This window comes from Ctenopharyngodon idella, chromosome 8, assembly GCF_019924925.1.
Source record: "Ctenopharyngodon idella isolate HZGC_01 chromosome 8, HZGC01, whole genome shotgun sequence".
Classification (NCBI taxonomy): Eukaryota; Metazoa; Chordata; class Actinopteri; order Cypriniformes; family Xenocyprididae; genus Ctenopharyngodon; species Ctenopharyngodon idella.
In genome coordinates this window covers 5,330,238-5,356,874 of record NC_067227.1, presented here as the reverse complement: position 1 = coordinate 5,356,874, position 26,637 = coordinate 5,330,238, and the positions used below count along the sequence as shown (strand labels likewise).

General features: G+C 36.7%; 1 protein-coding gene across 1 annotated transcript in view; it reads right to left on the bottom strand.

Annotated features, from left to right (window-relative positions):
• Positions 1-3,739: 3,739 nt before the first annotated feature.
• The window catches only part of plch2a (phospholipase C, eta 2a), a 37,430-nt gene continuing 14,532 nt past the window's right edge, over positions 3,740-26,637 (bottom strand). The window contains exons 6-20 of the mRNA XM_051903466.1: positions 25,255-25,426; positions 21,349-21,456; positions 20,395-20,547; positions 19,035-19,133; positions 18,625-18,725; positions 18,405-18,490; positions 17,088-17,273; positions 16,745-16,852; positions 16,156-16,280; positions 13,945-14,029; positions 12,761-12,907; positions 12,522-12,601; positions 8,928-9,258; positions 4,879-4,908; positions 3,740-3,888 (exon numbers count right to left, since the gene is read on the bottom strand). Of these exons, the coding sequence (XP_051759426.1) occupies positions 4,898-4,908; positions 8,928-9,258; positions 12,522-12,601; positions 12,761-12,907; positions 13,945-14,029; positions 16,156-16,280; positions 16,745-16,852; positions 17,088-17,273; positions 18,405-18,490; positions 18,625-18,725; positions 19,035-19,133; positions 20,395-20,547; positions 21,349-21,456; positions 25,255-25,426 (1,792 nt within the window). The 3' untranslated portion in view covers positions 3,740-3,888; positions 4,879-4,897. The remainder of the gene's footprint in view (positions 3,889-4,878; positions 4,909-8,927; positions 9,259-12,521; positions 12,602-12,760; positions 12,908-13,944; positions 14,030-16,155; positions 16,281-16,744; positions 16,853-17,087; positions 17,274-18,404; positions 18,491-18,624; positions 18,726-19,034; positions 19,134-20,394; positions 20,548-21,348; positions 21,457-25,254; positions 25,427-26,637) is intronic.

The following is a 26,637-nucleotide window of genomic DNA, read 5'->3' as shown; positions in this document are numbered from 1 at the left end:
GAATTTGATGGGATGGTCTTAATATCATGATTACCTTTGATATATTCAATCATCCATAGAATTTTACCCATATAAATTTGTGACTTTTCACTAAACAATCCTGAAGTTAAAGCTGTTTAACAAATAGAAGGATATTAAGAAAAACTGTATGAAAATTGATACATCTTCACTGTTTGAAAAGAGAAACTGTAGTGTTTGTTAACTTCAGATACCAGAATGCAGTAAAAAAAAAAGGACATACCTAGTAAAAATTTATTTCCCTGTAACTGAGTAGCATTCTTTAAAAAAGTAATAAAAGGTATTAGTGTATAGGACAATGACATTGAATAACACTTCACACTTAGACTCTAATAGACTGTACATTTTTAAATCATAAAACCTTTGAATCAAAAATACAGTAGACCATAGGAGAAGTGAGATACAGTAAAATTTCAAAAGGTAAACTACTGTACATAAAGTGAAGATATGCAATTTTATATGTATTACTGTATTTTAGAGCTACACTTCATTAGTAACTAAATTAACTAAAGAACATACTGTACGTTGTAATTTTAGCAAATTAAAAACTAAAACAACAGAACATAGCAGTCATTAATGTTCCTACAGCTAAAACTATTTTAAAAATAGTTTCAAGGGACAATAAATTATTGTGACAAATACATTCCATGCTTGGTTACAAAATTTGTTCTCATACCATTAACAACAGACAAAATGCATTTGTATTTGGCTGCAGACTAATAAACATTTTAAAGGGGTCATGAAATGGAGAAAATAAATGTTCTTGATATTTACACACATAAGAAGTTACTCTATAATAAAAAAAACCTTTCAGAACTCTAAAATATGAGTTATTCTTTTCTACCTCTCTGTAACATTCAGATTTGAAATCGGGAGAATTGTGCTGTCACAATTCTATTCGACACTTTCCTTTACATCGTTGTATGTAATCAAGGAGGTGTGTTCTGAACAACTGATGTCTGTCCATCATTCACGCAATACTGCTGTTGGATAAAGATCAAAATCAGACGTTGTTCTGTCAGTGGATGTAAAGAAACTGCACCTCGAAATACTTTGCATAGCCTTCCTAAAGATCCTAGCATTACAAATGCATGGTTGAAGTTTATTTTTAATGACGTGCCTGAGTAAATTCTTCATATTTCACAAAGGAAGGCTTTGTGAATTATTCTCAACATGCTGCCAGTTTTTCAAAATATCTTTTCCAAGCTTTTTGTCCTCAGAGGCAACGCCGGCAAGTACATTTACTTTTAATCTTACGGTGTTAAATGTCAAACCAGTGAAACAAGAAACAATGTAATTTCTTAAACCTACTTTAACTGCAGCGTTTTTTGTAATATGAGTCTACAAGAAGTAATATTACATTTTTAAAACTATATTGAGATTTCTTCCTTGGGATCAAATATATACTGCTATCACTCTATCACAGCACTTGCCATCTTGAGTATCAAAACACAAGACATGCTGTAAAGGAAGGCATGGATATGGTGCGATGGAGTTAGCCAATCACAGCAGTGTGCATTTACTTCTGTTTCTGCAAGAGGTAACGACCTTTGAAATTGAGTGATTTCCACAGAAAGTGAAAATGAGGATGAAAAATGATAATTTTTATAAATATTGGACCTTTTTTGGTGCAAAAAAACATGGCAAACTTTAACCTAGAGAAACAATATAAAGACCTGAAACTACATTTCATGACCCCTTTAATCCAGGGAATCATTGTGGTGAATCAGTAGTGCTTACATTTTTTATCTATTGCTGCACTAGGCTGCATCTTACAACAAACAAACAAAAAATAATATAGTACCACAAATGCCACAGGCATAATCTAAATTTAGAATGTTTCAGTTTTGTAATAATTTCTATTTGCAACCTTGTATATTTTTATACATCATAAAAAATCCTCTGGTTTTACACCTTTGGCTTTTTTCAACAGATGCATGCACATTTACAAATAATTTGTACAAACTAGCAAACCGTTGCATCCAATATAAAGTTTAAAGCTTAGCATCTCATACCCTTTTAACAGCTCATTATTCAGGGTTGGGAGTAGGTCAACCATGAAAAAAAAAAAAAGACAAAAAGTGTGTGCTTTTAACTTCTTTCGTCAAGCCAAAAATGGAAGGTGTATTACAGTAAGTGCACATAAGAAATGTTTGACTGCTCAACATATCCACAGGAGTATCTTAACGAGTGAGAGGTTGAGGGTGGCCACCTTGTGTCCATTTGCTCCCCAAAAAATACTCAACACACTCTCATCCTTTTACAGCTTAAGCATAAAGAAGACCTCATTGTCTGGGCTCAGGGGGCTTTGTTGGGGTGGTCCTGGTGGAAGCTGGCTCAAAAGATCCAAGCTTGCACAAGGACTGTGGGGTACACTACAAGCTCCTTCAGGATTGCCACGCTCCTCGATGGGGCTCTCAGATGTCCTGATCAGGCTTTGTAGCCGCTGCCTCTCTTGGGCCTGCCTGGCACGGTTAGCAATGTATCTCACCCGGCTCTGGCTCCGTGAAGAACTCCTTCGCAAAGGAGGTATCTCCTCTTCTTCCTGTCTCACTTCGGAATCGGTCCTGCACTGAGCAAAGTCTTTGCTTGTAAGGGGTTCCACATCAGTGAGCCTCTTGAGTTGCTCTGTTAGGTCATTCTGGGGTTTTCTTAGAATTTTCCCTTGTTGGCGGCTTGGCCTCACAATGAAACTGCGACTAATGCTGCGATACTTGCTCTCAAAATTACAGGCAATATCATCTGAAGTGAGATCGCCAAGACTCTTGGATTTTGAGCTGCTGTCCATATCTTTTGTTGAGGGGGTGGTTAACCTCTTGGAGCCAGCAGCAGCAAGCGTGGATGACTGCTTTAAGCCCTCCATGTACAACCTGCTCCACGTGTGGCGCCTCTGCATGGACCGGATAGGGAGTTTCTCAGCCACCAGAGGCCTAGGCTGTAACTCGTCCTCTGGCTCGCACATCTCACCATCCCGGAGGTTGGGGTTGGACTTGCTCTTGCTGACGCGTGAGACGCTGCATGCCGCAATGGTTGACCGAGGCTGGCTGGTCCTGTTGGGCAACAATACCTGGTTGTCCGAGTAGTCCCGGGCAGTGCTAAGACAGGTAAGGCTTTTCCTGGAAAGGTTGGGCAAGGACAAATCAATCACAGTGTCATTGGATGAAATGCTGGAAGACGATGACACACTATCTCGATGGCTGCTGGGGTCGAGTTTGCTCCAGAGCCTGTCATTTAAAGTGGCGTCAATAGAGACTTCGGGGACCACTGATGGGACGTCTGCTTTTTTCACTGCCTTCATTTGTCCTTCACTTTTGGTCCGTCTGACAGGGGTCCTCAGTCCTGTTTGCATGCTTCGTCCGATGTCTCTGTCAAACACCCCCTTCAATGCCTGAATCCTTTGAGAGCTCTGATTGGCAGTTGTTGTCTTTACAGCATCTATCTCTACAGTCTGTCCTCTTTTTATTTCAGCGATGTTGAGGTCAGTGACTGCTTTTTGCACAACCTCACCATCTGCCTGGTCTAGAAGAGGGGGCGTATCACATCCAATGTCAAGGTAATTTGTGGAAAGTGAAGAGTTGATGTGGCTGTTCCCAGAATCCTTGCCACTGATGCTGTATGGACCAATATACTCAGTTTGTGCAAATGATTTCAGAATGTCCTCATTATTTTTCACAGGGCTAAGATTTTCCCCATTGTAAGATGTTGTTATTGCTGTGGATGGTGAAGACAATGTAGTGGAGGGACAATGTGGTGAGGTATCCACAGGACTTTGTGTGGATGTCAAAGGAGTGTTCTCCTGAAATAGCTCAGTAATGGATTCCAGACATGAGGTGTTCAGAGATGGAGTTGGACTCTGCATTTCAGAATTTTCTGGAAGCACATAAGCAGAAAAACATTAGATTTAAATATGGATATTATGACAATTAAAATGCTGTTAGACATAAAAAAACACAATGAGACTGCATAAAATATATCATGAATGTCAAACAAGACCAATGACATACAGTTTTTGCTCATGAATGAAATAATGCAATTTTTTGAATGCAAAACAAAAAAAGGGGGGAAAAAATAAAGTTGAAGTGTGTAATTTCTGCACCACTTGTGTCACCAATTTTTGTCTGCGATTGGTCAGACAAACGCCAATGGTTGAGTCACTGTTGCTGTGTAAGAGTAATGTTTTGATAGACCTACAGAAACAGTATTTGCACTTTTGGGGGAAATCAATACAAATGGCTTAAAGTCGTCTCTGCATATTAAACTCAGAAAGGAGTTTTTAACATAAAAAAATACACACTTCAGCTTTAAGCACAATTCAACAAACCAAATATTTAGATACAAACATGTTTGTATTTAAATAAAAACAAAATATAATACAATGATGTAAAAATAAACTGACAAAACAATACAATACATGAATAAATTAAAAATATTAATCATACTTTGTATATATATGACTGCTTGGTCAATGCAAAAGTGAATGCACAAGAAAACATCTTGTTATTATACAGAACAAAGGTTGGGGATTCAGGAAAGTTACATCAGATTTCCACTTTTCAAAAAAGATAGGGAAAAAAAGAAAAATGTAATTTGAGCCCAAATGCAAATATAAAAATTTCCTCAACAAGTTGCATGATTTGATTATCATGTCCATAACGTAAACAATGTGAGTTATGTGCTTAAGTTTACTGTATGATTTATGGTGATTATGTTTTGATGACAATCACAGTCATGTCATTCACAATAGAATTCAATGTATGATGAATATAACACACATCATGGTGAAAAAAACGTTCAGTCATTTTGAAACAATAAGAAAAGACAAACTTGCTTAAGCAAAAAGCTGAAAAATCTTTTTTTTACCTGGTAATTGGCCAGCCCCTCAGTTTTGCACTAAGGTTAGAAAGCATGCAAGAAGGAAGGAACAAACAAGCATTTTAATAGGAGAAGTGCAGAATGAAACAGAAGGACTCAATGTAGTAAAAAGGAACACCAGGAGATGGTACACCAGGAAAATGCGCTGACAAAACATGTATGCTTTGTTCTAATATGGATTTATAGATACACAATAAAGAATGTGGGCATGGAAAGGTTAATGATTAAAGATCTAAATAGTTGTAAGGACTAAGAGGGTTAGCACCAACATCACGAGGAGCTGAGAACCCACGATCTGTATGATACCTTTAGGAATAAGAAAATACAGCTGCACCCTTTCGTTCATAAATCATACGATAATTCCCCCCAACTCACACATCAATATGCAAGTACATAGCTAGACAATATTCCCCATGTAGAAAACCCGTGATTTCTAGACCTGCCCCATTTGCCACAAGCATCTGGTTTGTGTTTGCTCAAGAGCGTGGGACAGGAACACGTTCTCACTACTTACATAAAAGTCTTGTGACTCTGTCTTGTGACAGCACTAGTCAGTTACTTAGCTGCATTAAATAGAGAAGTAAACATATAGAACAAATCATGTACCCAGGGCCGGCCCAATCCTTTATGGGGCCCCTCGGTTAAAATAACTTAAGATAAACAGTATCTTCTTATATAAAAAAAATAAATAAATGTACGAAACGCACAATATTAAGTGAAATACTTAAATAATGACATAAAATGAACAGATCAGATGGACCTGTAACAAGATAACAATAATAAATGTATTAACATTAAAGGAATAGTTCACCCAAAAATGAAAATTCTGTCATTTAGTCACTCACAAGTTGTTTTAAACCCGAATGAGTTTCTTTCTTTTGTTGAACATAAAAGTTGTTTTGAAGAATGTGGGTAACTAAACGGTTGCTGGTCACCATTGACTTCCATAGTATGTTTTTTCAATAAAGTCAATGGGGACCAGCAACTGTTTAGTTACCCACATTCTTCAAAATGTTCAGCAGAAGAAAGAAATTAATACAGGTATGGAACAACATGAGAAAGAGTGAATAATGACAGAATTTTTCATTTTTGGGTGAACTATCCCTTTAAGGACAAGTGGCAGCATGTTTACTATTAGGCTGCTGTCACTTTAAGACCTGCAGGCATCTAACAAAAAGACAAGCATACGATTTTCTCTCAAATTATTACTTTCACTTTAGCCATAACCAACTTTATGTAAACCTTTTGTGTATTTGACAGTATTAGCGCAATCAGACGTAATTGGGCGCTGTTTGACAGGCTTTTAGTGTGCGCATGCTTCGGGTGAATGCGCTCAGAAAAAGCACGTCAGAACAGCACGAGAATTAAAGGTTTAACCATCAAGGCTTTAAAGCACATGCAAATAATGAACATTTGTGATTGTGAATAAGTGCAGAGTCCCGTGAGTGTAACTCTACTGCTGCGTAACAGATTACTTGAATAGCTCTATTTGGAAAGAATAATTCTAGAAAGATTGGGGTGATTTAAATGAAATAAATGGGTGTTTTAATATTAGTATTAGTATATAGCAACAAGCCTGCTGTGACTTTAAGTCCGAATGCGGAATCCGAATCCGAATAAAGATCCTTTATAATGATACATATCCGTTTTCTTTGTTTGCGTTACCTGTCATGAAAATAAGGGGGTCCACACACACGTGTTTTATCTCTTGCACGTCTTTTTACTAAACTCTCTTAAGCATGTCTTCCTGACTTATTCCTCTGCACATATCCAACACTTTTAACCAATCAACATACATGACATTACCTAAGCCATAAGCAACTGTGTTTACAAGGACATTTTGACATAATTCTGCGTGTATATCTCCGTTCAAGCACAAATAGATGCGGAAGTGAGCGCAATTCGGTGTTCACGTGCGTCTGCGCGGCTCCGTGTGACAGGACTTAAACCTGTGCAACTTTGGTTAAACTTTGCAATTCCTGCGATGTGCGCATCCACGATAGTCACATCGCCATATCGATGCTAAAACAATACATTGTGCAGCCCTAATGTGACGCGAATGTACGTCAATTTGTACAGTATTATTGGGAAGGAAGCACTAGAACTGCAACTGATTGTGCGCTGTAAAAATCAAGCTGTCATTTCATGTGCTCTTGGGGGCCCCCTGGTAGCCACGGGGGCCCTAAGCAGCCGCTTATGCCTTGGGCCGGCTCCGGTTTTACCAGTAGTGTTCCCACAGCTTTTGATCAATGAATTTCAATTACTTTTTTACATTTAATTTAATTATTTTTTTTTTTTTTTTTTTTTTTACATACACAAATAGCAAAGAAATATATACGAATTATATCCATTATATACATTTCAGTTATTGTTATTACATTGTATTACTTTTTACAAGACTTCTCCAGGTCTGGAACTCACCATTTTAAAATCCCCTTATATTTAGAGATATATATTCTCTTTTATATATATATATATATATATATATATATATTATATATTCTCTTTTATATATATATATAGCTCTTTTGTAGCTAAGGATTTTTAGCAGACTTGTCATTTAAGTATCAAAGCATCTTTGTCTATTTCTATAGAAGACATAAAAACTGATTGTAGACTTCAGACAGCAAATCTGAGACATTGTTGAGTTATGTAATGTCATTCAATTATAAGAAGAACAAATGTTCTTTCTTAAGGAAGGCTATGTTGTTGTTTTTTTCAGTATTCTTTATCAGATCAAAAAGCTAATTAGGTTTTACTAAGAGAATTACAGATCATATATCATAGTAATTATGTCAGTGTTGGCAAAACCTTGCTCTACAATCACTTCGCAACTCAATTACTTCAAAATCATAAAGAAACACTGATGGATGTCCTAATTGTGTCAGCTACTGAGTTTTGACCCCACTGTCACCATGCAGCTCCATTAGCAGGCAAATCTGGTTTTAGGATATTTACGGACACATGAACTAAGTGGAAATGGTGGGTAAATGCACAATAAAACAATATCCAACAGTAATTCTTAATATACTGCGATAGGTTCTTATTTATGACATTGCACAGTGGAGATCAGCCTTCAACGAGATCCACACCACCCGCAAGGTCTTTGGTTGGTATTTGTTGGGTTCCATCACAACCTACTGAAATCTATCTTACTGAGGCACTGGGACTAAATCTAAATATTAAGATCCATCTAACTGCATACACCTTACCAGTGAAAAACAAGGGGGATTTACTGCGGATCTCCTCCATTTTCTGGGCAAACAGAGCATTCATCTCACGCTGCAGTGTTCCAGCGGCCCGTTTCCGGTTCTCCATTCCCCGTGGTGGGAAGATGGTAGGTAGATCAAGGCTGGCCAAACTGTCACAGCTGCTAGAGTCACTGTCAGAAAATCTCTTGACGTCATTCACAGATCTAGTCTCGTTGCAGTTGCTGCCATAGTTGGTTGGGGCAGGGCATTGCTGACAAAGGCTGGTTTTGCTGTCTGGAATTGGAGGAGGTGGGGTGGATGGGGAATGGAGGAGTCGGCGTGGAACGCTACATGAGCGAGCATTTCTGACAGTTAGGTCTTCAGTGGGGTGAAAGGGTTGTGCAGCCAAGGTTTGCCGGACCTTTGCCCTTGATCTAGGTAAGGGTACAGGCTTTGGTAGAGCCTGGGGGTCTGATTTGGGGTTTAAGTCAGTTTGGGCCAAGGCTTGTGGTTTGAGTATGGGCTCTGGCTGAACTTGTCTGGAAGCTGTTGGAGACCGAGATGCCCTTTCAGGTCTAAGGGGAGCAGGAGTGCACTGGATGAAGGTGCCTGTATCCTTCCTCTCCAAGTCAGGACTCTCCTTGGAGCCAATTACACACTTTATGCAATTGGAAGTCATCCCAACCCGCCCAGAGCTGTTGATAGCAACACGTGCAAACACACCCGGCTTCTCATCCAGTGGATCCTGGAGTCGCAACTTGTTGGCTCGCTTCAGAGGTTCGCTCACTGTGCCCCTGTTTCTGTAAGGTGTAGCACGGGGCTCAGGATAAAAGAAAGTACTCTTACCTTTACTGTCATCAGGGTGAAGCTGCCCGTTGGTGCCGTGACCCCATGATTTTGCAGATGCGCTATCTCCGTTGTGGTGGACAAGTGGCCCCTCTTCCGATTCCCGCTCCTCACTGGCACCCTCCGAGCTGCAATCTTTTGTGTCAATGGAGATCTCAGGGAAGCCCCTCTTGACTTTGGGTTGGCCCTTAGTGGGTGCACTGGCTGTGCGGCGCAGGAGGTGAGCACCGAAGGTGGTCTTACGGTTGAGCAGAGCAGCAGCATGGCTGTCGAGAGATGCCTGCTTTGGGTTTCTGTGAAACAGTCCTTTTATACCACTGACTGCTCGAACCTGCAATGGGACATCAGAAAAATGCGTAGGCAAATATGAATCTAAGAGATGACTAATGGAATCTAAACACGATAACTAATAACTAGGCTGTCACTGAATTGTTTACAATTTAAATCATCAGGGGAGCAACTCTTTCAATCCCATTCACAATTAATAATAAGTCTTCTTCAAACTTATTAACCAAACAAAATCTGTTGACCAAACCACTTTAATAACTTCTGCCCAGCTGGACAAAAATAGCTTAAACAAGTTTAAGGTGGTTTGATGGTCCTTAGGTGGTCTCCCAGTCTAGCCAAGCCTGACCTGCTGGCAAGAAGTGTCCTTCTAAAACCATCAAACCAAACCAAACCAACCTGACAAATGGAAATGAGGGCTGCATTCCCAAATGCATCATAAGACAATGATTTCTTTGTTTAGTGATTAGAATCATTAGAATGATTTCTATTTAGGCTTATGATGCTTTTTGAAAATGCAGCTGAGATTGGTGGCCAACTAATCACATTGGGTTCATTTAAGCTTTTTACAGCATAGTATAGAGACACAAAAACACAACAAAACACTTTTACCCCCATACCAGCTACATAATCAACATCATTTGATCAGTTTTTAGTTTAAGAAACATTTTAATAATTTACCAAGATTTATCCACAAATTGTCAGTTAAATTCTGTTCTAATCAAATGCAACAACTTTTTATTAAATGTATTAAATGTGTTACCTTTAGAAAGCAGTGACATTTTAAATAGCAAATGTTATCACAGATGTAGCAGAATTTAAAATCAACAGACAAATATGGGTGGTCAACAGAGACCTTTAAACATGAAGACGCAGACAATGTTGGGAATTTGTAGTGGTAAAGTTAATAACTGTGAAATGTGAATAAATGTCAAGTGAAAGGTGACAGGACATTCATGTCCAACCATCTCTGATGGAAAAAATGACACTGGATTATCTGTTAAAACAATGTAGGTGATGCCAAACTTGTTTGGAATAGAAAAGCAAGGTATTGAAATCTTTATTACATTATGTTAATAATTACATAAAGATATTTAATTTTTTTTTTTCAAAATAAAAAAATCGATTTGTTAAAACTAGCTATTTTTCTGTTTCTCTGCATAACACCCAGTGTCATTTCATGAACCGTGTTCAAGTAGATCCATGTGAGAGTTCAGCCATCTGATCTCTGCACTAATGACGCATCAAATAACTTCATGCATTTGCTTGTAATTCTAGTGCATTTATGCTAATCCACACAATTACGGCAGCTAGCTCTTAAGAACATAAGATATTTTTTGGAAGAATGTAAAAAGTACCTGCTAAACTCCAGCTCTCATAGTAGACCCTCATAATCATGGATAGGAATAGAGAGGACGTAACACACTTCACAAACCAAGATCAACGCATTTCTCTCATGGACTCTACTGCTTGAGTGCTCTGTTACTGCGAACAAGGCAGCCAGTACCCTATCATGGCCCTTAAATGCCCTGAGTTAAGTGAAATAGGAGTGAACGCTGTCGCCTGCTATATGGATATTGACACTGGATCTGCTTTAGGGGTCAATGAGAATGCAGCCAAGGAAGGAAGTCACAATTATGTCACAACTCATTTTGCATGAGTTGGCATGGTGAAAGCTAGCAAATGAATCAGGGCTTAACCGCTCACTGGGGGGTAAGGGAGGGGTTTGCAAGGAGCATGCAGGGTGCTGATTGGGTCTCACTACACCTGAGTTTTGAACGAGGATCCTAATAATTTCCTGCCTCTATAGACAGCTAAGATGGGTGCACTGAAATCACAAACATAAGAGAAAGAGAAGTAAGAAAAAGAGAAAGAGGGAGAGGGGGAAAAACAGACAAACTACACAAATAACAATTGTTGTTGACGCTGAATGTTAAAGGGACAAATTATGGACAAAAGCATGGCATAATTAAGCAGTGAGCATGTTTAAAACATCATGTGGCACTTTGTACAAATAAGGTAAAAACTTTCCCATTACTTTTTATTTAGAATTAGAGGTAGAGACAAATATAGATATATTTGATAAATCTAACATAAAATTAACCTATAGCATGAAAAATAGGTAGTAGATACAGGTCTGCATCACTCCCATTTAAATGGTTATTAACAATTATAGTACTTAATTAAAATAGCTGTAGTGTTGACTGCATTCATTAACATTCATTAAAACAACTATTCATGCTATATATATATATATATATATATATATAGTCCTGTTAGCTAGCTCCTACTGACTGATATCAGCAACGATACCAGCAGTCTGAATCTGCAATCCTGTTACCCATTCTGTAGCAACAACAACAAAAAACTTTTTTTTTTTAAAGGTATTTTTTATTTTTTTATTTTATAAAATTAGCCTATTTAATGTTTATGGTGTTTGTTTAGTATTAATTTCTAGAAAGTAATAAAATCATAAATCAGGATTTTCTTTAGATTTTTATCATTTTCATCATCAATTTGAAGTTGCAAACCACATATAAAATAAATTTTTAAATAAAACAGCTCAAAATATTTATTTTGACTTCATGAGGTTGATAATCAACATTTTGTAAAACACTTCATTTTACTGATAATTTGTTATAATAAACAAAATGACAAATTTTTTTTGTTGTTTTTTTTTTAAGAGTTTCAGGTCCTATTTTGTACTATATAGACGCTATATGAGACTATAAATATTAAAAAATACTTTTGATAAAATTATCGTTTTTACAGAGCCCCACACATGGCATGCAGGAAAAAAAAGTAAATCGTGCACATGATTTATAAATCGAGGGAACGACTTAGTAAAGCATGCGCACAATTTAGTAAATTGAGGAAACGAGTTAATAAATCATGCACACGATTTATAAATTGATGGAACGATTTAGTAAAGCATGCGCACGATTTAGCCTACTATTTCTTTTCTGCGTGTCATGTGCAGAGCTCCGTACGTTTTAAATGAGAAGGTTAAAATTAGTAGGCAGAGAATCTTTTTTATTTGTGTATAGTTGTCTACAATACCATTTAGCTGTCTTAAGAACCTACTGTGTCAATCTACAACACATTATTAAAATTGCATATTGACTGTAAACGTGCAATGCCTAATTACCAGAATCAATATTAGGAAGTTTGAGACTTTTTTCCACAGTCTTTTAACACATGATCAGAACACTGTCTTTTTTTTGAATTGCAGATTAACAATGCCAGATATGGCCCTTGGCACATAATAGCACCAAAATATTTGTTCTGTTAATTACATGAGGTGCCCACCTTACTAGTGATGTCATTCACTACAACATGAACAAAGATGGAAGCTTCCTCCATGCCTTCCAAATACACATGACGGTAACCTGAAATATAGACAGATAATCAGGCATAAGTAGTACATTTTGACAAATGATGGACTCAATACTTGACAAAAATACATGCCAAAGACTAATGAAAAGGCCTGATATATCAAGAATACTATTTTCTTATACGTATAAAGTTTGACTAATGAAAATTGTTACCTGGAATCATGCTGTTAAAGGCAATGGTCCTCTGGCCAATAAAATCTTGGCCAATCGGGTCATGATCCCAAACCAGGAAGCGTATAAGAGCAATCTCTGGCATGTGAAGAGTGAAGACGAGCGTCTCCTCCCACATAGGATTAAATCCTGAAAGAGAAAGAGAGAGGATGGGGTATAAAGAATTAAAGAGGCTTATTTTATGCATAAATAATGGAAAGGATGAGAGGATTGGAAGTGTCAAAAAGTTCATATTCACCTACCTTTTTCACTCAAACAAAATTACCTGCTTGACCCTCACAAACCAGACAAAATAGGCCACTAGCTGAAATTGCTTGCCTAAGAGTGGCTGTGTAACTTAAATCTGTAAGAGTACCTTTACACTCAATGTTATTCTTCTGGACTTGTTCATTGTATTTAACACAGTTAACCATCAGATATAGAGTCCTTCTTGGACAAAAAGTTATCTAAATTATAAGTTGACAAAGATAATTTTCAATATCCTGTACCTATCCTGTACCAATATCTGAGGTCCCACATGGCTCTGTTCTTGGGCCAATGCTGTTTTCTTTTTTACCTGGTGTCATTATGAAAAACAACCCAGACAAGAGTGAGCAGTTCCCTTCCAAAATGATGGATCTTCATGCCACTTTCGTGTTCCATAAAATACAGAAAACCAACCCATTTCCAAACCTCTAATGCACACAGACACCTTCTCAGGGCTATCTCTTTACGAGATTGCATCTACACATTTCTTAATAGTCTGTATTTGACAACAAAAATGTTGTCAAGTTCCAATTTCCAAATTATGCTACAAACCACCACTAAATCTAGCCTCCATTTTTCAACATTTAATGACACTTCAAATCTCAATATCACTTTATTTTTTTATCTTTACTATTATGCACCTGTGAATCACTTTGCTACAAAAGAGCCTGCGAAGAAATAAATGCAAATGTAAATGTAAATCATATTCATGAATTACTGAATTGTGTAGTGGCCGAGAGATGTAGTTTGAGATGAGATCCAGTGCAAGTATCATGCATAAATTTACTGCACCTCTTCCAAACAAACACATATAAATGAACACTTCAAGTAATGGCCTCATGGTTTAATGACACTTTAATGGCACACTGTGTTGTGTGTGTGTATAATATATAATCTGTAATGGGATATTGCTCTCTCACCATTGTCATCAACCACTCTGGTTTGCTCTTTGCAGCAATCCACTGGTAGACCAATAATCTCCACTTCCACAAATGGGTCAATTATCTAAAGAAGAAATATGTAAAAGAGCATTAAAACAACCCAAAATCAAACTATGCAACTATGGTTACAGTACCCGTTTAAAAAAAAGGACAAAATTCCTCTAAAATTCTAAGAGACACATATTTGCTTCATACCTGTGTCTTTTGTAGGTAGTGATTTGCACATAAATACAGAGTTTAAGCATACTGTAGGTTATAGTTTTTATGGTGACTTGCTATGGTCCAATGATTGTATCTTTTTTAGGGAATGATTACATGCTTTATTATCAGACTGTAAGAAGGCCTGATTACACGCAGGATAATGAACTGCATTTTCTTCCTTAATAAATGTCACTAGTTTTATTGTACACGACTTATCAGTGCACATTATTCTAATGAAGAAAAGCAATCTTTCATAAAAACGTTTTTGGATATCATAGCTTATTCCATTCAAATTCTGATGGATAGAAGACCCTGACATTATTCCTCACTGAACATTCAGTTTTACTCTTCACATTATGGAAGTTAAATGCATTGTAACTAATCACAAATCCATGGTGTGTATGAATTGCAGGGGTGAATCAGAGGCATTTAAATTAGTAATGCTCCTATCAGAAATGGTCATAATGAGAGAACTTTAAGCAATCAGATGAATGTTTTAAGGCCAAATCACACTGCAACAGACACTTCGTTGGGTTTTGTTGGATCAGTGTGATACCTTGTCAGTGTCTGTTGGCGTCTGACGGTGCTTGTTTTCGACGATTAAACATGCTGAATCGGTAGTTTTTCAGGTCATGGACGTCTGAGAAGTGACGTACTGTAATCTTCTGATTGTCCACGTTGGTCGGCGACTGTTGGTGCAGTGTGAATTGGCCTTTATATTTGACTTCTGTTTGAATTTGTAAAATGTGTGCCTGGCACTCAAAATAAACTTTAGATATGAAGCTTATAGGTTGTATGATTCAGAATTATTCTGGGTTTGCAATAGGGCTGAACGATTAATCGAAAAGTAATCGAAACCGAAATTCAGAACCTCTAACCGACGTAATTGTCCCATGTGGGTTATTTCGGTTTTTTAATCCTATTACTTTACACTTAAAAACATACTACCGTGTGTGTAGCCATGTGACTCTGCCCTGTCCAGTCAGCACGCAGGTGAACGCAGAGTCAACACCGAGACGCCGCGTGAGCGGTGAGCCTTGCGTCTTCACTGAACTTTGTCAGTTGTATGTGTTTTAAGGTTTGCCAGTTTAGACATTCAAGCAATTTAGACGATCGGATGTGTATTATTATATTGAGCTACCATGCTCGTGCAGCTGCATTGTGGCACGAACACTCATACAAACAGTAGCTGCACAAAATGTGAAGATCGCACGCACTGAGGAGCAGAAACTAGTTGTCAGCGCTGTCCTGTGATTTATCAATAAAGTAGCTTTGAAACTCAAAAGTTATTATAGCATATATTTTTCTACTTTTAAAGTAACTATTTACAACCCACAGCTTCACAATTAATAAAGAGATGGTATGACTAATTCACACAATCATTCGCTCTCATTACGTACTGGTACTGTGCTAATTTATCTTTATCTGATTTACAACGAGCAGAAATCTGTAAGAAATGTTACGAACCATAGATAAAATAACTGCTGAAAGTGAGCTGTTATGTCAGATCGCTCTTTCAAAAGGAAAAAATATCCCACCTTTAATAGTCAAGTAAATTTACAGTACAAACCTTGTAAGTGCACTATGAGGCCAAAAAAAATTAACAACAAACAAACAAACAAAATAATTGTTCATTAATCGTAATCGAGGTAAAATGTTCAATTAATCGAGGTTTTGATTTTAGGCCATAATCGTCCAGCCCTAGTTTGCAACGTGTTGCTTGCTTGCAATGCAGTAGTGTAGATGGGATTGAAATTGTGGTTGAATTTGCAATTGCTTTGGCAGGCCGATCTGAACAGCAGGCTCAGTGAAATCCCATGAAACAGCATAAACCCCCAGTGAGCGACAGCTTCAGTGATTATAATGGGATTGGAAGTGTTCTACTATTGTCATGCTGCTTCCTTTCTGTATACAATTTCAATACAATTTTTGTTGTTCATGCTAAGAGGGCCATTTGAAATTGGTTATTTAAGCACTGTCTTGATTTACCTCTCCTCGGTCACCCAGCATGGAGTCTTTGGGTTTGGGTAATTGCTGGCCACTGATGACCTTAAGAATCAATTGTTTTTTCAATCGACCTGGTAAAGGATCCTCGGCCATTGGATTAAAAGAACCTGCAAGAACAAAGAATAACAGAATTTCATATTTAAAATTCCTTGCATCTCAGAACATCAACAACTCTATTGTGATATAGATTCCTAGTTTGGCCTGCTTACTTAGCTTTGAATAGCTAACCTTAACTTTGACTCGATCTATGTAACAATCGATTGATCTACTGAATTCTTTTGAGTATTCATTGTCAAGAAATTCATTGTTGTCCATTGTTGCCTGTTTTGGACACATGATTCTTCTTCATTTCTTTGATAAATGGCATTGTTTTGTTTCTATTACAACAACTGTAATTACAACATTGTATTATAATGATTTTGTGATTAATAATATAATAGTAAAATCGGAATGGAATATAGTTTTCAAAAATGACAATGCAGCTACACTGTAATAAAATATAACAAAATCAGGAAGATAATATACACACATATAGACTAAAAACTATCAAACTAGGAATGTAGATACTCACCTTCACACATACAGGCAGGTTTCTGGATGTAACCACAGTTGCCATTGCAATTAAACTTGGCTCTGTTGAGCTGTAGCACTCTGCCCTCTGACTGGTAGTTCAAAGCAACTGCAAAAAGCCATCAAAATTAAGTGACAATTAATAAAATAAAAATGTACCCTTTTTATTATGAGTAATTCCTGTAAATCTAGCTGTCTCTTCAAAGAATTGAAACATTTTCATATTGAATTAAAATACTACAGTGGAGTAGCGAGTAGCATGTTCCCAGTATGTTTCAGACATACTGTTTATTCTTGGCCTCTCCAGTAAACATAAATATTTGTTTGTGGGTGGACTGGCGTACCCAGATGGCAGCCAGCGTTCCAGAAGGGCTGTGGGTTGAAGTTGCTGGAGTCCACACGATAAGGGGAGGGGTAGATGCGGGAGAGTTGGCGCTGGTTGAATCGGATGAACTGCACCGGCTTCTGCTGAATTAACTGATGGGCCTTGGTCTCGCTCATCGACGACACCTGCCAACTGCAGCTGCCCACTGCAGTGCAACCCACATGCATGAGATGTGATAGCGTACACTGACATATAAACACTGGAATACATCCATTTGAACAAATGGAGCAATTTGAAGGATGAGTGCTACTCAAAAATAATGAAGTAATCAAATATCAGTTTATTAATTAGCAAAATATAAATTGTTAAAGGGATAGTTCACCCAAAAATGAAAATTCAGTCATAATTTACTCACCCTCAAGTTGTTCCAAACCTGTATAAATTTATTTGTTCTGCTGAACACAAAGGAAGATATTTTGAAGAAAGTTTGTAACCAGGCCTCTCTGAGGTACCATTGACTTCCATAATAGGGAAAAAAAAAAAAATACTATGGAAGTCAATGGTGCCCCAGAACTGTTCAGTTTCCCACATTGTTCAAAATAGCTTCCTTTGTGTTCAACAGAACAAAGAAATTTATACAGGTTTGGAACAACCTGATGACAGAATTTTCATTTTTGGGTGAACTATCCCTTTAATAAATGATCACTTTACAAGCAGATATTTAAAATTATTTATATAACTAACTTTTAAAAATGTACTGTAGTTAAACTTATAAATTGCATATACTATATACTGTATGTATATATATATATATATATATATAGAAAAACTTCTTAAGTTAAAAATTGCACAGCTAAACACATGAAAACAAATACAATGGAAGAAATGATTTTTTGAAGTTAATAAAACAAAGATTGTTGGAGTACGTTTTACAAGAACGTACTAATAATAGTATTAAAATACTATATGTATTTATATACTTCAAAATTTCATGTTTAATTAAATGCATTTTTTGCTGTTTCTTTGTAATTATTTGTGAAATATACTAGAAATTTCTGAATAAAAACGGTTTCAAAGTAAATCCTATACCATTTTTTCAGTATAATTTCTTTCAGTGTAATGAACTTTAAACTGAATTTTAATATACAAACCATAATAATAAACATTTCTAATGGATTCCTTGATTGTTTAGTGGCCCTCAATGGAGCCACACTCTAGAGCCTAAATAAAGGCCCCTGTGATACATTTTTCATCAACCCTGTAATACTGGATCTCACAGGAAGTGTTCTGTGTGCAAATGTTAAGAATTTTCACATATATTTTCTATTCTTCTCACCTTGTGCCTCAAAGTCTGGTGTGCCCACAGATTTTGTGTATACCAGATCAGAAAGTGCTCTTGACAACTTCATGGTTTTTTTCTTTCTGTTAAAACAGATTACAGTTACAGTTACATGAAAGTTGAAACATATTCACACAAAATATTTAAATATACTATATACTGTAAAAAAAAAAAAAAAAAAAAAAAAATCACACATCATGAACAATTCTAATGGTACCTGCTGTGATGCACTGGTGCTTTAGAGGCCCCACTCGAGCTCTCCTGATCTGTGTCTGTATCCTCAAAACTGGAGGATTTTCTCAGTTTACTCGTCTTTTTCTGCAGTAAACAGATAGAGTTGAGGTGATGCAGTGTTAATTAGGTCAATATGTAAGAGATAATGTACAGGCAGCCGAACACTATTGGAAAATAAACCTCTAATGGGTGATCTGGACTAACAAAGCATTTATTACACAGCTGAATCATGTATTCCAGAGAGCCGTATACACACATTTTATTATTTCTATTAATCATTCATACAGTATGAATAATTGATCTATGCACCAGAGGATGTATTTTTCAGTGTGTGTGCAGTATGTTGTTATGGGAAGAAACATTGTTTTGTTGAATGTAGTAATCTATAACTACCTTGCGTTTGGAAAAGCTTCCCATGAAAGATTTAGCCAGACGTTTGTTGCCACCAACGTTGGCCTCATCTCCAGTGTCAGTACTGTCTTCTGCTTTTCCCTGAATTCAAAATATAAATGCATTACAGTGAAAATCTGGACGGGGGAGTATACACTAAATATACACTAGGCATGATCATGACAGTTAAACACTCACAGAGGAGTGAGGTAGTTACAGTAACAATAGATACAATTCCTGCTGTGGATGGACAACAGACTTATTCTTTGACACAATGATCACTAGGTGGCGGTAGCAACCTATTCATACAGGAATTTGCTTGTGCTATGTAGACATATGCTAACACTAACAAAATAAGTTTCCTTCACTGTGAATCCTATGTAAGACAAATAAGCTGCAAATAAGATATGATCATCCACATTTACACATAAACCCATTTCAGTATTCAGCAAATTGGCCCATCTTGATGAATGAGTGTGAACTAACCTAGCTACTTAGCTATAATAGGTCATTTAGATTTATAAGTCTTAAAGGTACATTGAACAGACTGAGTGTCAAGGAGAGGGTGGACTTCAGGGGAAAATGCTATAAAAATATATCACTTTGCCTATATCACTGTGGGCCATCAAGGACGGCTGTGTAGTGTTGCACCTGCTGCGAGAACCTCTGTGTGCAGTCCTGCGTAGTTAAATATCCCTCAAGTAAGTCCTTAAATAACCACACTATACACATCTGTACAAGTGCAGAACTGACCTAATTAGAGCATTTGCTGAACAGTTTAAATGAGTGAAAGATAAGGGAATGGTAAGGTAAGAGAACTAACTACAGTATTTTGTCAGAAACTATGATTATCATGGTCAATTATTATAAAGATTAGTTTTAAAAAATGATCAGCTTATTATATCCTGTGTGGAATTTACGCTATACTCTCTTTTTTGCTCTAAATAATAAGTGTATGAAATAATGATTCATTCAACTGAGGGAAAAAAAAATCAAACTACAATGATCTAAATTGCATTAAAATAGAATCGAAAATAGAACATAAAGCAACAAAAGGAAAGAGAGTGAATTTCTTCTTCTTTGCACTGCAAAAAATGATTTTCTTGTCTTGTTTTCAAATATCTAAAAATTCTTAAAGATCATTTTACTTGGGAAGCAAAATTACTTACTGGAAAAAAAATAAATAAATATAGTGCTTAAAATAAGACAAAACATTTCTCAGTGGAATCAGAAAACAAGACAAAAAAAAAATGAGTAAGAACATTATTTTTTTTGCAGTGTGTAAATTGGTAAAATTTCCTCTCCTGGAAAAGAAGGAGTGACATGTACTGTATGCAGTGTGGGTCAAGTACAGCGTATTAACCTTCAGCGGTGATTTGTCATGTTTTCCTGTGGGCGGCAGGGATGCGATGGTAAAGCTGTCTGGATCTTCCCGGTCACGAATCTTTGACTCCTTCATGAGGTTATCTAATTTTTTCTTTGCAACATTTTCTGCCTGCTTCCTGTTCATAGATGTCTGGAAAGGGAGACACAGAGAACTGAATTTGAATGGACCTCCTGGGTTGAGAGACGCCTTAAAAATAGCATTGTAATAGCATCTGCAGCTTTATACAGAAAACATCAAGGTCAAAACCATTCATCAAAATATCCAGGTCAGTTCAACTGTCCTTGACCCAATTTTATACACACAGAAAAATTCATGCTAAATATTTCACTTACAAAAATGCCTCCTTTATTTTTATATTACAGTACTTAAGAGTGAGGAGCTTTCATCTAAAATGTATGAGCCTTTGAGGTTTCTCTAAGAGCCTTCTGCATACAGTACGAAAAGTTAAAAAGTACTGCATAACATGCCAGACATAGAAGGACTGAAAGAATTGAGGATTATAGGATAATTCTCATTAAACTTTCAAGAACATGTCCAGGTGATATTTTAACCTCAAATGAAAATAATAATGGATATAATAACACTATTTTTATGAGAATTAAACACATTAAATCCCTCCGCCACCTACTGTTAGTAATTGTTCTGTAACTTGAAAAAAATCTTATTACTGTAATATGATAAAAACAAAGTACATGTGTGAAGTACAATTATAAGAAAACATAACTGTAGCATTTTTTTTCGTTTTAATTAAAATGGAATGCATTTAAAAATAATATATTGTATCCCACAATGCAATGCACTCGATTTCCCCTTCTATCAGCGTGTTGAATGAACATTAGCTACTCTCTCAGTTTGATCAGATTACTTAGTTACCACATTTTTACACAAAACATAATGTAAAATGCACCATAATCATCTAACATTACTTACATCTCCATTCATCAGCTTACAGTCGTCTTCCATCTCATCTGCACTGTCTTCATCAGACACGTCCCCCTCCTCTGCATTCTCATCTATATTTGCTGACAGTTTTTTACCCTATGAAATCCAAACAAACATATAGAAAACATGCAAATAGAAGATTTGTGAAATGTGTTCCAATTCATATTTAACATTAGTTTAGTATAAACACTTGCAGTCAGAAAAAAACAGACAAGTCAGACAATTTCTGCTTCCCATAGTGATTGCACAGTGATTGCTTTCTTTATCACAGATAAAATTATTTAAATGCAATATTTGCGCCGTCTGCATAATTTCTAAATAACATGCACAGCTTTAAGTCAGACACTGATTAGTCTGTTGAATAAAGACGTCCAACACACCTATTATTTTTTGTAATTCCATTTGTTGACACTTGTGTTGCAGAACTACATATGTGACCTTTAAAACATCACAGCGAAGTAAACAAACTTTGGGTCTTTCTTGTGCTGATTAGATGGTTTTAATGAGCAATCACTTTTTACCATTCATAAACTATAATATGATGACACTAATTTGTTTTTGGAAATGTGTAACAAAGGCAAGATAGTAAGAGTTGTTCTAGTAAACCTCACTCCCCTGACCTCAGGAGGCACACTGGCAACTGACTCTAGAGCAGGGGTGTCAATCATACGGCTCGTGGTCCGAATACGGCCCACAAAGGTGTCCAATCCGGCCAGAGGAAAATACGGTACCAGGCACAAGCTCACTTTTCGCGAAATATAGGAAGAAAAATATAAATATTGAGGTTTATATAAATGTATCTCTGAAGAGAACTGACAGAAAAGTTTCGAAGGCATTTTCCTTTCCTCTTTATCTCCATATAGAGTTGTGTTTTCAAGCACAATGCTGCTTAGTGTACAGCGGTAACCAAGGAAACGCTATATCGCTGCTGTTCCATAAGCGCCACCTACTGACAGAGAGTGAATTTGCATTTTCATTCAGTCCATCTGCAATTTTTGTTTTGTGCAGGTGTCTTATGTAGCATAATTTCACAAAACTATAGTTTTGTGAACCATGCTGTTTTTGCTGCAAATCTTGAAATTATATAATCAAATTTAAATCAAAACAGCTGCTCATGCTACAGAATCGGCAAATTTGCTTGTAAAAAAATTGGACTTCGCCATGAAAAATCAAAATCGGTGAATTTTATTAAATAAAAGTATTATTAAATAAAAATGTAATAAAGTATTTTCGCTGTAAAAGCAAATGCCGTTTTCAAAGAGCAGTGTCTTTTTCTAGTTTTCTTGCAGATTAATTTGTAGTTTGTTTGGTTAATATTAAATGTAACTGTCAGCGCACTAAGGTTTAAAAAAGGTAATTCGGCCCGCATATGGTTACATTTTTTCCTATCCGGCCCTCAACCTAAAATGAGTTTGACACCCCTGCTCTAGAGGCTGCGGTTTTTAGTGTCTTTGTTAGTGTGCCTGTCTCTTATGCCGGAAAGGGCAGTTGGAATCCTGCTCGGAGCGGTGCAAGTAGAACTGGAGGGATTACATTAGGACACAGTGTAAGGACACAATGACAGTAATTGGAAGAGTTGGTGTCTTGTGGCAAAAAAAAAAAATCTCTACTAGCATCTATATACAAATGCTTGAAAGCAAATGTTTTTAGCTACCAAAGCTTGATTTCATGTGTATTTGTGTACATCATGATGCAATTTATAACCCAACACAAGTACATGTTGCATTTTCAGTATTACCACAAGGGGATCTATAGCAGTTATTAGCATAAATTGTCTTATTCTTACAAATCCTCAACAGTAAATTGATGCCTCTGTCTATTTATGATGTACTCCAAGCACTCGCGATACTTCTCATAGGAAGGACAAATGGATCTGCAATGGTCGTTTTGTCGCGTTGAGTGTAGATAGCTTCTAGCTGTTGCGACTCGATGTGCAGCATCAAGGGTCGCGTCCGGTATAGACATGGTGTTATTTAGTTTTATCTTCGGCTTTACGCAAAATCGTATACTTCCCTACTATACAATAGGTGAAAAGAGCATGAAAAGAGTAGTATGTCTGAATTTATAGTATCCATAAAATAGTAGGAGAAAAGTACCAGAATGAGATGAGATTCTGAAGTGTGCATCTAATGTACAATTGAAATGTGAATGGCAGTGAAGCAATGCAACTGACACTGGAAGATCACATGACGATGACAACATGGTGAATGTAGTACGTCCGGAATACATTCGTATTGCACACATTCAAACTATATAAAACACATTTTTAGCAGTCACAAAGTAATTACTTTTTTACTATTTAGAGAGTATGTGATTTTGGAAGCAGCCACTCTCTTTTTTTTTTTTAACAGCACTGACATTTGAAAGAAACTCTATCAGCCCCCTTGAGTACTGAATTTTGTTACTGCACAAAGGCAAGATGCAAGTACATATAATGGGACTGCCTGCTTGCAATACTCAATGCATTTTTATCTGCATTTGCGTATTTGGGTAGAGAATGTTTGGCCCAAGAGTGTTGTAACAGTAACTGCATCTTCCAAAACAATTAAAACCCAGGGGACCCATCAGCTCTTACAGTGCTTTATCAGAAAATAGTATGATTGACTGGCACAGAACAGCATTTATGTATGTACTGACTACAGAAATGCAGCACTGACATTGACAGGGACATTAACAGAAAGAGGCCAGTGATAGATGGGTAAATCAATAGCGGGTCAAAAACATGTCAGACCCAACGAGTAATTAGTTTTAGTGTGTGCTGTTGGTTGCTGCTATTATTGGCTTTGACATTGCATTAACACACTGTAAAATCCATTTAACTTTCTACCAAATTTTATGAGTTTTTGGTTTTCTTCATTGGGGATTAAATTCAAAGTATTGTGACTTTTGCACTACTTTGTTTTTATGTAATATTTAAGACAGTAATTAAACTTAAAGGAATACTCTACCCAAAAATGAAAATTCTGTAATCATTTACTCACCCTTATGTTGTTCCAAACATGTGTGCATTTCTTTCTTCTGCAAAAAGAAGATATTTTAAAGAATGTTGGTAACCAAAGAGTTTCGGTTCCCATTGACTTCCATTTAATTTGTTTTGTCCATACAAAAGGAAGTCAATGGGAACCGAAACTGTTTGGTTACCAACATTCTTTAAGACATGTTCTTTTTTGTTCTGAAGAAAGAAATTCATATAAGTTTGGAACGTCATGAGCGTGGTTAAATGATTTCATTTAATATTTTTTGGTTAGAGTATCCTTTTAGGTTTTCAACTTAGGTTATTTATTATAGTCATGTTCAATGGTAACAAAGCAAAGTTCCAGTCAAATTCAACGATTGAGTTGTGATGAGAATGCATTAAAACACACAGTCTATTTGCTGGGCTCCCAGTAGTCACATGCTCCATGATCCACAGCCTGTGCCGAGCAATTTGTCAATACTACCGGCTGGCCCAGTTTGCAGTTCAGGATTCACTTTCTAGTGGGAACGTCAGTCTGTCTTCCAATTATAGCGCCAACTCGCTTGCCGAGCTGCTCCATCTACGGCCCAATTTTCAAACCTCACACTTTATTAAAAGCACAGGAGAGGGTTGCACTTCAGCAAATGGATTTTATATCATTAAGACTGTACTGTTTTGCTGCTCTAAAAGGTTTTCTGATAGAAAACGACCAGCAACTGCAAAAAATCTTTTTGTAAAAAATTACACATTATAAAATTTTCAGCAAAAAATAAGTAACTTACGGCTTACAAAATCTTAATATAATATGATGCTTCAAATAATTTGTTTTACATCATGCCTGTTTAACATCATGAGTGCATCTGACCAGTCATCATCTGAAAATGACCATAAGTTTGCTGATTTTGAATGGACATTTTTAAAAATGTTTAGACACTTACCTTGATGAGTATTTTGCCTTTTAGGGCTTCAGGTGAAGGCAGAAGTCCAGATGGGTCTGTGGGGATGGAGGATGTGTCCAGTTTATCACCAAACACTTCAGTCAGATACTGAGCCATCTTCTTCTGCTGAGGGACACTGCAGTGATTCTCAATGGACAGAATCACTGGATACCTGAGGAAATATAGTCCAAAACATACATTTACCGATCTATGAAAACTTGAAATGTCATTAAATTGTGAGACAGGTGATTTCTGAGAAACGCTGCTGAAAGTGGATCGGACCAAAAACCACAACACACTTGTAGCCAATCAACAGTAGGGGCATATACACCCATGATGGGGGAGGAGAGAGAGTGAGCGAGGGGGAGATTTGAACAAAGACTGTAGAAAGGGTTATGATCAGACAAGAGCTTTAGGACCCACATTAATATTAGAAAACCTCTCCAGTGCTGGAGAGACCTCAGCCGGAAGGCCTGAAAATGAAGGCTGAAGTTGTGTTGTTTGTTTCTGCTCCATATGTGAGTAACATTAGTTTTGCTATGTTTCACAGAAGATATGCTGTTGTAATGTTAGCTATAGTAACAGGACAGTTTTGAGTGTTATTGTTTGTCTGGAGCATTGTTTGTCGTTTGTTTAACTCTTGCTTGTATATATTCTTGCTTTATTTTTCACAAAGCATTATTTTACTTTGCTTCAGCTATGATAAAGAGACATCCACTCTTGCATTGCATGTTTGTGCAGTTTTTGGGCGGCGCAATGAAGGGAGGGCTGTGTTTGTTTGGGTTAATTTCAAATATCAAGTGCTGCTCAGAAATCACTTACTGTGCCTTTAAAAGACAGTGTACAATTAAAAAAGGGGGGCCAAAGCTTCAAACAGCTTATGCAGAAATACTCAGAGCATATTAAAATTCTTTATGACTTAATATAAAATAAAACAGCTAAAATAATGTTTAGTTGTTCCTTATCTGAGGTGAAAAAACATTTCTGATGGTTAATAATTATTTTCAGTGATTATCTTAAAGTCTTATTTTGTACTCTATTTGTGGAAAGCACTATTTTTGATACAAGAAACCTTTATCCATAAGTGAAATGAAATAGCCCTAGATACTGCTAACTGACAGATTTTTACTGCTGTAAATGTGCACTTTTACTGTCATTGCAACTTATAAACATAAACACGCTAAAATGGCAAGCCAAATAGACACATAACAGATGCATATCACATCTGACATATGAGTGACACATTGTCTAAAAATAGATTTTTTCATCTACTGCGACCTGCAAGAACCCTTAACAGTGTTTATTGGATTATCACCTTCAGCAACAACAACACCTGAAATTCATAGCAATGGAGGAAGTCATGTAGAAACAAGCTGTCAGTGT